Here is a 14,668-nt window from a genome sequence, read left to right as displayed (position 1 = left end):
AAAGTACTTCTAAATATCGTTATTTAGAGTTTATACTTATTTTTCGGTTTCCTGAAAAATGTAAGGACTTGGAGATGGCCGGTTTTGCAAACAGACGACTCATGTATATGTTAAGACATACCAGAAGATAACTGAATCGTCAGTTATCAGCAAGGCGTGTAATTTAGTTACTTTGTTTAAATTTTAAATTCCGACTCTCAATGGAGCACTGTTTGTGATTTCTGTTTTATCTCGTCAGCCTCCTACGGTGGTCGTAGCAGGAGTGAGCCTCCTCACTTTGAACTTACACATTCGCCGTCCCTTGCGAGAGTCTTCCATTTTTATGCCCACCGTGGCCCTTATCTTTCTTTTGCCGGTACAGTGTTTCTTGCCTCTTTTCGCAGTTAGATAGATAATGCCTTCATTTGTACTTCCTCTGCTATATTCTCAACTTCTTGCCGTTCCCTTCACGGCTGACCACCTCTTTCATAACTTACCTCACTTTCCGCATTCCTGGTATCTTTTTTTCGCTTTTTCTTGTGACACTGAGTTTCACTGACGGATGTGTGATAACTCCAGGCCCGGTGACAGGATTCTCGGCCCCCTAGCAACCCCCCCCCCCTCCTCCCTCACTTATTTTAAACCAGAACTGCGAGCTTGCAGGGTCTTTTATAACCAAGACTTACCCTGGCTACGGAGTTTGCACCAAACATTCATGTAAAACTGGTGCAAAATTGTTATCGGTGCAAACGTGGTGTTTGGTGTAAAAGAGACGATGGATTTAACAAGAATGAAAACTGCACGTCCGCCTCTGTGGTGTAGTGGTTAGTGTGATTAGCTGCCACCCCCAGAGGCCCGGGTTCGATTCCCGGCTCTGCCACGAAATTTGAAAAGTGTTATGAGGGCTCGAACGGGGTCCACTCAGCCTCGGGAAGTCAACTGAGTAGAGGGGGGTTCGATTCCCTCTTCAGCCATCCTGGAAGTGGTTTTCCGTGGTTTCCCACTTCTCCACCAGGCAAATGCCGGGATGGTACCTAACTTAAGGCCACGGCCGCTTCCTTCCCTCTTCCTTGCCTATCCCTTCCACACTTCCCATCCCCCCACAAGGGCCCTGTTCAGCATAGCAGGTGAGGCCGCCTGGGCGAGGTACTGGTCATCCTCCCCAGTTGTATCCCAAGACCCAGAGTCTGAAGCTCCAGGGCACTGCCCTTCTGGCAGTAGAGGTGGGATCCCTCGCTGAGTCCGAGGGGAAAACCTACCCTGGAGGGTAAACAGATTACGAACGAACGAACGAACGAACGAAAACTGCACCATAATTACACCACGTATTTTTTCAAATTAATTTTCACCAACAAAGTTGGTGCAAGAGAAATGACATTTTACACCAAAAATTAAGTATATTGTTCTGACAATTTCTACTCTAAGTTCGCGCCAGAAGTACATGCAAGTTTCTCTTTCAACCTTCTTTATTGTCAACACCACTGCTGAACCGGATTTGGTTCAAAAATGCTCCAAATTTACACCAAGGACTTGGATCGTTTGTGGAATCACCTTGGCGTTATGTTAGTGGAAAGTTTGTGCACGTTTCTTCGTATTTATCCCACAAATATAATGGTTCAAAATTGGTGTAAAGTTGGTGAATCTTTCCAAGCAAGCATTGTCGTACATTTCTTGAGTAACCTTTGTGCCACTTTGTTGCATATTCTTTCGCACTTAACCCCAAAAGTATACAACAACAACAACACATGTCTGCTGCACACTGACACAATCTCTAACTTTGCTCTTTTAAACAATAAAAGTTGGTATTATTATTGTCATTTAAATTTATTTAAACTTTAAATGTCTATTTTAATTCATTTATTTGGTCTCAGAGGGGCTGCCTGGCCGAGGCGGTAAAGGCATGCTCGGTTCGCCCGGAAGGACATGGGTTCGAATCCCCGTCTGGAAGTCGTAAAATTTAAGAAACGAGATTTCCACTTCTCTCAGCCTACACCAAAAATGAGTACCAGGTTAATTCCTGGGGGCAAAGGCTAACCACTCTACTCCATCACGTGCCTTCATGGCCTCTACGGAGATGACTTTGCTCAGGCCCCCCTCTTCCCCCCTTGTCGTCGGCCGTGGCTCGAACATAAATAACACAACTCTAAATGCATTACTATAAACTTCTTCACTGAACAACTCAAACGACAAATCTAAAAATTGTGTGGGGCCTTTAAACAACAAGCAAAAACATTGTGTCTGTTTAATTTATCACCACCAAGATCTAGGTTGAAATCGAGAAAATGTCTCACTTTAACTTCATTGATAACTCCGCAGAGCTGTTACCTCCTGGACGTACCGTACTTTAGACTCGATCAGGTGTTGGTAAATCCAGGTACAATCTTGTGGCTAACACCACGTGACTGTGGAGAAGAACAGGCTGTCTTGAGTCATGCAGTGATGCGAAGTTATTGAAAGCGGAAGAAAACACAGTTACTGTTGCCCGATTCTGGGCGAAGATTATTTCATTTTCTTCCCTTGGTGATGGAGTTACTTAGCCCGACTCTTTGGCTGAATTGAGGCCTTCGTCTCAGAGAGCCCCGGGTTCGATTCCCAGTCGGATCGGAGATTGTAATTATGTTTTAATAATTGTTCTGGCTCGGGGACTGGGTATTTGTGTCTGTCTCAACACACTCCTTTTTATATTCGGGCAACACACCACACTAACAACCACACGCAACAGTGATTATATCTCCCATATTGGGTTGGTGTCAGGAAGTACATCCGGTCGTAAAACAGGGGAAAATCTACATGTGCGACCCAGTTCGCGCCCGCGAACTCAAAGAAGCAGAAGAAGAAGACATTTTTTTACAATTCGCTTTTACGTCGCACCGACATAGATACGTCTTATGGCGACGATTTGATAGGAAAGGGCTAGGAGTGGGAAGGAAGCGGTCGTGGCCTTAATTAAGGTACAGCCCTAGCCTGATGTGCAAATGGGAAACCACGGAAAACCATCTTCAGGGCTGCCGACATTCGGGCTCGAACCCATTATCTCCCGGATGCAAGCTCACAGGTGCGCGCCCTCGGCCGCTAGAAGACGAAGATTGCCAAGTTGTACTTCCTTTTAAAACAACAGTGCTGGGGGTGGTGGTGATTATTTAACGATAAAACTATTGTTTTAAGAGGAAGTACACATTTGAAAGGCCTGCAGTCTGTTTATTTTCCAAGTCTTTGGTGTTCATACCACGTTCCACTCCTCAATCCAGAATTAACATTCTTGAACTGGCCGGAAAACGAACGCAGGCACACTACCACATGTACAGTCCAAACTCCAAATATACAAGAGTAGAATCTTTTCATAGCGTTCTGATGTCGCACGAGGTATTAGCACAAATCAAATGTGGAAGTCGGATTACCAAATAGCAGACAAAAGTTGGTGAGAATTATATCACCCAGTAGCCACGAAACGGTGCGTCCGGGATGCGAACCCGAGCTCTCCAGATTTCTTATTGTGTTACTAGTCTTGTATTACACACAGGCCAGATCATATTACAAACTCGTTGTTTTCTTTTATAGTCTATATCAGTGGAACATCTTTCATCTGAGAAACATTGGACTATATAATAGTAATAATAATAATCATAATCGCTAACTAAAGAGCCCTCGGAGTACTAGAAAGGAAGTTCCTGAAAAGGATAGTTAGGACACCTATGTTCCTGTCAGATGGAAGGCGATGGTACAAACCAAAAGGTGAACTCTACCAACACCAAGAAACCCTCACAGAAGTCTTCAGAAGAAACTGCTGGCTTTCTATGAACACCTGTATAGAATGGACTCCCACAGGCTGTCTTGTAAGATGTTCAAAGTAACCAGCAAGGCTAAAGCCACTGGGTCGCTGTGTATCCAGCAGCTAGAGAACCATCTGGCAGAACTCAATGTCAATAATGTCATAATAATTAAGAGAAATAAGTACAGTTCAAGTATCAAAACCAGATCCTTACAGAGAGGCCAGGAAATGGTCCGGGGAATTCAAGATTGAGATTAGCAAGACAATGAGGGAATAGTGGGCCAGCAAGTTCAAGCGACCGGTAGCAACAAGAAAGCAACAGGCGACTGCGGATCAGTAGTGATTGATTGAACCTACCATCAATAACACCAGAAGCGGCTACAACACAGCGAAAGCACAAGCACTGACGGCCCAAAGGATCTTAAAAATTATTATTAATATTATCTGACAGTTCATGAACCTTGCCACTCGTTTTTCTCTCGATTTACTGGAGCTCTTTTATCTCCCATGTGGGTGGAAGCCTTGACTATCGTAAGAGGCTACTAAGACGGGAACTGTACTCGCCTCTCTCGTCTTCTAAGCCCAAAACCGGATCCTTGATTCTATACTGTTTCTTGTAGTGGAGGAAATATATGAGTGAAAATCTTTTTTTAAGTTCGTTATGTCCAACTAAGGAACGCGTATGAACTAATTTAGCACAATGATTCGTCTAGTCTCTTCGTTCTTCTGCCCATCCTGTATGTTTGCTTGTAAACGTTGCTCTATCTTGAACGATTTTTCCGTAATGCAAATTTTCATTCAATTGTTCTGGTTTTTAAGGCTACTGCTAGGTTCTGGTTGGTAAAAACGTTCTGTGGTCGTTCCAGGAGGCACGATGTGGCTTCGTGGTGGTTGTGATGGCCGTCTTCTGGATGACAGAGGTAGTCCCTCTACCAGTGACCTCCTTGCTGCCCGTGGTTCTCTTCCCCTTGCTGGGAGTGCTGGACACGGACCACGTGTGTATCGCCTACCTCAAGGAGACCAACATGATGTTCATAGGTAAGACGAAGCTTTAAACTTCATATAGAACAAACTATTCGTTCGAAAACTTTACTTTGCTTTTACCATCAACTGGGGTTACGTACATAATATCAAGTATATCTTGCTACGTTCATTAGTAGAGTTGAAAATAGCAACAGTAAGCTTGAATGAAGATTTTAAAAGTAGGAAAGATCATAATATGAAGATAAAGTGGCGATACATGAGGACAAATCCAGCCCCCACTGATCTACATTTAGGGCTATCAGTCAGGTGGCAGATTGCATAGTTCTTTCTTAAATGACTTCAAAGAACTTTAAAATGTATCGAACATTTGTTCCTATCGCTCACTCGTCGTCCTATAAATAAATATTTGCCCCAATTTGTCCTCTTAGTCGAGCAGCTCCTCTCCTTACCCCCAAATCTTCTCAGCCGAAAGTTTGCAACATTTTTACTCTCGGAAAGCACTCAGCTTTCCTTTGGAATGGATCATTTTCAGTTCTCGTAATCCTGGTGTCGGGCAATACACTGGACTGATACTCTAATTTTGGTCTGACCAGTGACTTACACGCCCTCTCTTTACATCCTCCCTACAACCCCTAAACACCCTCACAACCATATGAAGGCGTCGTTAATGAAGATGTTTCCTTATATTAACACCTAGGTACTTACAGTAATCCCCGTGAGGTACATTCACCGCATGAACGCAGTAATTAAAACTGAGAGGACTTTTGCTATTTGTGAAACTCACAACCTGTTCACCATCATACATTGCTGCAGTCGCTCACAACCCTACTACTCTATAACATCGCCTTAGTGCTTTACTCATATGTTTCATAAACATAAGAGAACATAAAGTTCCAATAATGTACGTTTATTGGTAAAGGAATTACGGATTGAAATAGTTTACCAAGATAAGTGTTCAATAAATTTCCAACTTCTTTAAAATCATTTAAGAAAATACTAGGTCAACAACTGATAGGGAATCTGCCCGCAACAACCCTTAATACAGACCACTGGTAAATGAATCGGTTAACAATTCAAATTTCTGCCATAATTTAAGGGCAATATTACTTCACAAGATATAGTTACTTTTTGTGTGTAACGTAATAACACCAGTACCTACAATACAGGTATTTTACCATCTTATAATGGCCTATCTCTTTTTTTTACCTCTCAAGATGATGTTCAAGGTGGTTGGTGCCTTACTAAATCATATTTGTACCAATTAAGGAATTTTTCCTGAGAACAATACATGTAAACATCGCTTTTAGAAATGTCAACAAAGTGCTACCATATTTAAATATATTCAAATTACACTTTCTTTGTAGGAACACATGCAAGTTTTTGGATTCAGGAAAACTGGCAGTTTCCCGCTGGCTCCGCCCGCAATGTACAAAGTATGGTGTTGTTCGTTACTCTCCTCACGGATGTATTTGCAAAGTTTCGAGTTAATGAAATAAAGCACATGATCTGCTGTGGTAATAGAATGTAATATTATGTCAACAAAACACTTGAAAATACATCACACAAAGAAATTGAATTAAACGTTCCTCGGAACAACACTACGCGCCGAACCGTTAAAAAGTCCTTCGAAGATCATCATCATGGAGACAAATGTACTCATAACTTTTCTCAGAATCTACCAATTTAAGTAGTTATTACCTCAAAAGAAAGAGCTTGATCCACTGAGTGTTTTTAGACCAAAATGAACTGCGTACCTCAATTAGAACGAAAGATATGATTGTTTCAATGAGAAAAAATGTTGAAGAAATGAGACGTCAAATTGAATGTGCACTCATAACTTTCCTCAGAATCAACCAATTTGAATAGTTAAGAGCTGAAATGAAAGAGCTTGATCCACTGAGTGTTCTTAGGTCAAAACGAACTCCGTACCTCAATTAGAACCAAAGATATCATTGCTTCAGATAGACAAAAAAAATGGAAAAATCAAATAATTTGAGGAAGGCGGAGGTTAAGTGATTTATAGTACCTGATGACAAATCTGTGTATGAATACCTTTCAGTTAAAAAATCATGAAGGAAATCGCCCGGATAGAATGGCCGGACTGACTGACTTTCGTTTTCATAATTTTTTTTAATATATAGGTAGATTATATCAAACAGATTGTTGATTTCATCCTGTTCGGAGCGTACTTGTTCAACAGATTAGGTTCATAAGCAATAAAATATTTACAAAAAAATATTCCAAACACTCATTCAGTAATATCTTAGGCTACTTCTCTGTGCTGTAACATCGTCACGTGTTTATGACTTGGTGACGTCATACGTGGGCAATGTAGATATCTTTATTCTCTCCAGAGAGTATGGAGAAGTATGTTATCTTTACTGTTTCCTGCCTCAGCACGAGCTAAAGCTGATAATTATGAGTGCATTTCAGTTGCAAATGTGAATTTTGTCCTTTATGATGCATCCCGATGTACATTTTATTTATTTCAGCATTGCCTTTTTCAGAGGTTGCCTGAAATGTTACAAAAGGCAGTACATAGAACATTAAACGCTTGAAAAAAAGAACAGAACGAAACAAATGAGTGTGTCTGACAGACATGTTGTAGTGCATTACATCCTGCCTGCTGCTTGAGCTGGTGTTATTGTATAACATCGTCCCTTAACGGAGGTTTCGATTTACAAAACGTTGGGTTTTAATTTTATTTTAAAGAAGTGTAAGTCTCTGAATCAAATGACATGACTGCAGTCTGTGTTCTCCAGAAAAGTAGGAGAATGTCATCATGCATTTACATCTTAACTTTGTAAGTACTCAGATAAGTGTATCTCCATTATTTCATTTTGTGATGTTGAGTGATTTTCATAAGCAACAATTCACGTTGGTAACAATGATGGATCTTACCTATGTTGTTTGTTTCTCTTTCTCTGCGACTTGTTCGCACAATATAGTATGAGACTGAACTAAAAAAGTGAATGCGGTTCAGTTTTATTCTACTTGTACTCAACCAGTTGCTTGCCAGCACAAAACCACGAGTGAATCGTAACTACCGTACAACAACAACAACAACAATAACAATCAACATTGACCTGCATTAGGGCAGTCGTCCAAGTAGCAAATTCCCTATCTGTTGTTTTCCTAGCCTTTTCTTAAATGATTGCAAAGAATTTGGAAATTTATTGAACATCTCCCTTGGTAAGTTTTTTCAATCCCTAACTCCCCTTCCTATAAACGAGTATTTGCCCCAATTTGTCCTCTTGAATTCCAACTTTATCTCCACATCATGATCTTTCTTACCGGTACTTTTAAAGACACCACTCAAACTTATTCGTATACTAATGTCACTCCACGCCATCTCTCCACTTACAGATCAGAACACACCACTTAGTCGAGCAGCTCGTCTCCTTTCTCCCAAGTCTTCTTTGTCGGAAATCACCCAGAACAAATCGAGCTGCTTTTCTTGGGATTGTTTCCAGTTCTTGAATCAGGTAATCCTGGTGAGGGTCCCATACACTGGAACCATACTCTAGTTGGGGTCTTACCAAAGACGTATATGCCTCTCCTTTACATCCTTACTACAACCCTTAAATACCCTCATAATCATGTGCAGAGATCTGTACCCTTTATTTACAATCATATTTTATGTGGTTACCCCAAACAATACCGTTGGAAGAAGGGTGGAAGGATCAATGCTACACAATATAGGTACAGACCAGTAGTATCAGAAAACTTCTCGTGACCTTCTGTTACACAAAAGGGAAAATGATCTGCCAGGAATACTATGGAATCTTCCGACTCCTTGAAGACAGTCGCCGAGGGCGGAGTTAGTGGTTCCTAGAAGTCGGAGCACTGTGAACTCTACAGCCAGTTCAGTCTTATATTCAGACGATAAAAGTTTCATAACAAAAGCTAATGCTGTCATGGAAGATAGACAGCTAACAAAGGATACCCTATATTCGACAACTGAATGGTTTACAACACAAATAAGCTCTTAGTGAATTCCAACAAAACTCGAACATTGATTGTTAGCTTAAGTGCTTATCAAATGATTGAAAATAATGACCATGCTAAGCTGACTTGGGATACACATGTTGATTTTTAGCGCATGGAAATTGTCAAACGTACTGTATTTATTAAGAACCCTTACTTATAAAGTCACAAGAAAGTTCCTGTTAAACGCATACTTTGCATTATTTCGTAGCATTGTGTATTTTGTTTCTCTGGAGAAATTGCAGTAGAATCTGAGGTTCTTCTAATCCAAAATAAAGCTGATATCAAAGTCTCCACCAGGTAAACACTGTAAACACTTGTTTATTGATAATTCTATTGTGGCCGTAGTTAATCTGTACATTTTAATGCATTATGCAAAGTAAAACATATCGCAGATAGTAAATACCGAAATGACTTTTACAATCACAATACGAAGAGTAGAAACTAGGTGGATGTACCCTACTGCAGATTACAGAAAAGAAGACACGTCATCTAATTTATCCATTGAAGCTCTTCGGCAGATTACCAACTAGGCTACAGGTCTTTCTAATAATATATTTAAAACTAGATCGATTAATTGGTTCTTCAGCATCTTTTTCACTCAACAAAGGAATTCTTTGAAATGGCTATAATCTGTATTTAACTGCAAAATCTGCATACGACATGTATGTGACTACGTCTGTTGCATATAATATGCTTAATAATATAATAAAGGTTGATTTGATTGATTGATTGACTGATTGATTGATTGATTGATTGATTGATTGATTGATTGATTGATTGATTGATTGATTGATTGATTGATTGATTGATTGATTGATTGATTGATTGATTGATTGATTGATTGATTGATTGATTGATTGATTAGTAGCAATTACAAGTAAATTGTTCCGTCTTCATTAGATTATTTACCCAAATGTATCCAGAATGATTCAGTTTCCGCATTAGGCAGTTTTCCGTTTTACAGTGTTATTTAACACAGGCAATTCTTCCGTTCCGAATTTAATTTTCAGCTATTACGGGTTTCCGGTATGTAGGAAGTCTGGTTGGGGTACGTTTTATTGTACTCGCATACAAACTGTGCAACCATGAATTCGAGCCCATTTTCACATTCCTCTACGCCCATAAGTCTTACCTGAAGATGTATTGCTTCTTCATTATCTTAATTTTCGTTAAACACATTTATTTTAACGCTTATGTTCTCCTGATACTGACACTGCTTTATACTTTTACTTCTATACTGATACGTCTTTATATGAATTTTCTAATATGCCACTACAAAATAATTTCAAGTAATTGTGAGTATTCTAAATATTAATTCATAGTCCAAATGAAATGTTTTAACTGTTAAACCAAACCAAACCCCATGGCACTACAGCCCTTGAAGGGCCTTGGCCTACCAAGCGACCGCTGCTCAGCCCGAAGGCCTGCAGATTACGAGGTTAAAGGAGGAAAATTAATCATAAAACGAAAGTTCTCTTTCTAGAAAATGTTATATAAAGACATTTCTTTTCTCACCAGCAAGATAAGATAAAGACAGACTGCCTAGTTGTCCTTTAAAGGGCAAAGACTTCCCCCTAAAGAGTAGCTCTTTCTTCTTTAATGGATCGCATTATGGTTGTATTAAGTGCTTAAAAATATGAAATGTTGTCTATAGACAGTATTGTTATTCACTTACATGTTAATTTAGCTAATTCACTAACTAACATAATGTCTGACGTTAATACACTTTGAGATGTTTCTTTCTGAATTCGTTTAATCACCCAATAACGTTCATAAATTTTTCATTTGTTTTGAAGTAGACTTTCCATAGTTTTCCATGTTGGTTACTTCTGCTTTTGGCTATTCTTCAATCTTTACCATTGCGAACCTGCTTGTTGATACGTTGAAGTCTGTTCAGGTTCGTCTTTGTCTGCTCTGTGACGTTGACTAAAGCGTGTCTCCCACAAGGTGGCTTTGTATGTCCATGACCTCCCTATTCCCATTTCTGTCTGATTCTTTCTGCGATCTCTGCTGATATTTGTCACAGTGACTCATTAGAAATTCTATCTCTTCTTGTTATTCCTTGTATCTTACGTTCCATCTTCCTTTGGCATATTTTGTAGTGTGGTCATTTGTCTGTTTGTTTGGCTCGGGTAAAAAAAGTATTCCAGCGTGTCAAAATTGAGTCTTCTGTTTAGCTTTCTGTCTAGTAGAGTGAACTGTAGAGATCGGAAAGTCTTCTTTAAATCACTTTTTCCATCTTGTTCTTGAAGGAAATTAACTGTAGTAAGTATACGCAATCCTTTACGTGCGGCAATATCTACCGATATGGGAGTTTCTAATCAGTTTGTCACTAGCTGTGTTTTTGTCTTATTTATTGACAGCCCCGCAGTATTGCTTTGCGTGCTTTCCTCATTTATAACTGAAACATTCAACGCTGGTTGTGCTCTTATCTTCCTCTCGAACACTGTCACATAACTGTTGCCTCTTTCACGTTTCAAGAGCAAACATACAAGGAACAAAGAGAAATAATCAATACCGTAATCACTAACAACAAACATAGTACCGGTCTGCAGGGTGCGAAACCGCGGGGGGATGGGGGGGGGGGTTCCCCCACCGACAATTTTATCTCAGAGGTTCCCCCCCCCCACTAAAATTGCACGGGGAGGGGGAATCTTTCATTATAAAATAATGAGGAAAATGTACAACATATTATGACTGAAATGAATATTCTTGCTGTACATATTTTCATAAAAACATTGGCAATAATACACTGACTGACAGAGCAAATGCAACACCAAGAAGGAGTGGTTCGAAAGGGATGAAAGTTGGGGAAAAAACAGAGACGGCACGGACGAATAATTGATGTTTATTTCAAACCGATATGCAGGTTACACAATGCGCACGGCATCGACTCAGTAGGATGTAGGACCACCGCGAGCGGCGATGCACGCAGAAACACGTCGAGGTACAGAGTCAATAAGAGTGCGGATGGTGTCCTCAGGGATGGTTCTCCATTCTCTGTCAACCATTTGCCACAGTTGGTCGTCCGTACGAGGCTGGGGCAGAGTTTGCAAACGGCGTCCAATGAGATCCCATACGTGTTCGATTGGTGAGAGATCCGGAGAGTACGCTGGCCACGGAAGCATCTGTACACCTCGTAGAGCCTGTTGGGAGATGCGAGCAGTGTGTGGGCGGGCATTATCCTGCTGAAACAGAGCATTGGGCAGCCCCTGAAGGTAAGGGAGTGCCACCGGCCGCAGCACATGCTGCACGTAGCGGTGGGCATTTAACGTGCCTTGAATACGCACTAGAGGTGACGTGGAATCATACGCAATAGCGCCCCAAACCATGATGCCGCGTTGTCTAGCGGTAGGGCGCTCCACAGTTACTGCCGGATTTGACCTTTCTCCACGCCGACGCCACACTCGTCTGCGGTGACTATCACTGACAGAACAGAAGCGTGACTCATCGGAGAACACGACGTTCCGCCATTCCCTCATCCAAGTCGCTCTAGCCCGGCACCATGCCAGGCGTGCACGTCTATGCTGTGGAGTCAATGGTCGTCTTCTGAGCGGACGTCGGGAGTGCAGGCCTCCTTCAACCAATCGACGGGAAATTGTTCTGGTCGATATTGGAACAGCCAGGGTGTCTTGCACATGCTGAAGAATGGCGGCTGACGTGGCGTGCGGGGCTGCCACCGCTTGGCGGCGGATGCGCCGATCCTCGCGTGCTGACGTCACTCGGGCTGCGCCTGGACCCCTCGCACGTGCCACATGTCCCTGCGCCAACCATCTTCCGCACAGGCGCTGCACCGTGGACACATCCCTATGGGTATCGGCTGCGATTTGACGAAGCGACCAACCTGCCCTTCTCAGCCCGATCACCATACCCCTCGTAAAGTCGTCTGTCTGCTGGAAATGCCTCCGTTGACGGCAGCCTGGCATTCTTAGCTATCCACGTGTCCTGTGGCACACGACAACACGTTCTACAATGACTGTCGGCTGAGAAATCACGGTACGAAGTGGGCCATTCGCCAACGCCGTGTCCCATTTATCGTTCGCTACGTGCGCAGCACAGCGGCGCATTTCACATCATGAGCATACCTCAGTGACGTCAGTCTACCCTGCAATTGGCATAAAGTTCTGACCACTCCTTCTTGGTGTTGCATTTGCTCTGTCAGTCAGTGTACATATAATATAGACATAATAGAATGACTGCCAGACCTTGAACAATAAAGCAACGTAGCGGTGGCAACTCCGAACCTGCAGCTTATTGTTTATGTTTCAATCTGGCGCCATCTGAAACCCGGGCAAAAGTAAGTAGCTCGAGCTTACACCACTCCTGTACTTCTTAGAGAGGGTGTGTTTCCGATAGGTAGCCAATACGTCGATATACACTTAAGGAGTGAACAAACTGACACATTTTTTTCAGTCAGAATTTAGCCCTTGTAGAGGAAGGTTCTACTAATAAAGCAATAAATCAGGACTAAACGCGCTTCGCCTGGCCTTTCTGAGGAAAGGGACAGTTTGTCTCTCATAAACCACTCAGCCGATTTTCTTTCTTTCTCCTTCGCTGCATCCACTTCTTTCTTACTCCGTAGAACAGCCTTCCCGTCTGGATTTTAGATGAACTTGTCTGCCAAATCCGCCATTGGCACCAACCAGTCTGCAAGCTGAAATGGTAACGAACAGTCGAGGTCGAGAATCGAGAAATGAAACGTGCGGTAAAAGGTGTGAATAGTTTAATTACTAACGTCTTTAAAACTGGTAATGATTATATACAGTCACTACCAGTCACGATGCGAGTTCAATCAGTGACATATGAAGATGATGTGCAGGAAAATCCAATAAAAAACCTAAGTGTGATGAAGTGTGATAAGGTGACTGCGGAATGTCTTTTACACAGCGAGCACAATGACGAATGCAGCAGTGAAGATAATCCAGGATCATCAATGCTGGTGGCAACCGAGAAGTTTTCGACGTCTTGGCAGAAAAATTGAGCCTGGTTGCTGTTTACTACCAATGAGAAAGGCTGTGTAGTGTGTGTGTTAAACATTCGCAATACGTGTGTAAAATGGTAGGAACTTCATCTAATGATTTACCTTGGGCAAAAAACGGTGTAATGAGGAAAAATAAAAAGAAGAATCTGAACGCTGTTTATAAACACGAAAATAGCGTAATTCATTCTCACTCTGTGCAGCGAGTGCTCGTGATTTGTTCATGAAAAGTCGAAAGGAAAAGGTAGATACAACTGTTAAAGTGCTAAGGTCAGTTTATGTAGCAGCGAAAAGAGAGTGAAGTTTCCGTGATCATCCGGAGCTTATAAATCTACAGATCGCAAATCGCTTAGACATGGGGGCACATATTAATACAGACAAGACTGCGGCAGCAATGACCAATTTTATTGCGGAACAATTACGTTTAAAATGAGTGAATTTTATCGAAGTGTCTGACTGTTTTTCAATTTATGTGGACGAGTCTACGGATGTTTTCTGAAAAACATTTTGCTTTGTACATTACGTACGTTGACGAACAGAATAACACTTGCTGCTGTTTATATAAGTTAGTACCTGTTCAAAATGCTGATTCTAAGTCGCTGGAAGAGAAAATTGTCCAACCCTTTTCAGAAGATTATATAGATGTAGAAATGCTCAAAGATAAACTTGTGGGGTTTGGCTCGGCCGGAGCTGTAGTGTTTACTGGCCGAAACGAAGGTGTTGCTGCTAGAATCAGGAGGAGCAAGCATCTTCGCACTTGATCAGCGTGCATTGTATGGCTCATATTGCGGCAGTCACAGGTGTTTCAGGGTTCTTGAAAGTAAATTAAAAAAAAAAACTCTTCCAAGTTCGTTAGATTTCAAGTGAGAAGGACCGTTTATTGGCAGTTTTCAAAGACTTCCCTTGCATCATGGAGTACCTAATCCGTGAAATGTTGAGTAAAGATCGTTGTAAATTTGCAGAGCTGT

General features: G+C 41.6%; 1 protein-coding gene across 1 annotated transcript in view; it reads left to right on the top strand.

Annotated features, from left to right (window-relative positions):
* LOC136886265 (protein I'm not dead yet) overlaps positions 1-14,668 on the top strand; it is a 164,395-nt gene that overhangs the window by 80,571 nt on the left and 69,156 nt on the right. The window contains exon 2 of the mRNA XM_067158998.2: positions 4,615-4,786. Within this exon, the coding sequence (XP_067015099.2) occupies positions 4,615-4,786 (172 nt within the window). The remainder of the gene's footprint in view (positions 1-4,614; positions 4,787-14,668) is intronic.

The sequence above is a fragment of the Anabrus simplex genome, chromosome X (assembly GCF_040414725.1).
Source record: "Anabrus simplex isolate iqAnaSimp1 chromosome X, ASM4041472v1, whole genome shotgun sequence".
NCBI lineage: Eukaryota > Metazoa > Arthropoda > Insecta > Orthoptera > Tettigoniidae > Anabrus > Anabrus simplex.
The sequence above is the reverse complement of the archived record's forward strand: the minus strand, read 5'-3'. Positions and strand labels throughout refer to the sequence as shown.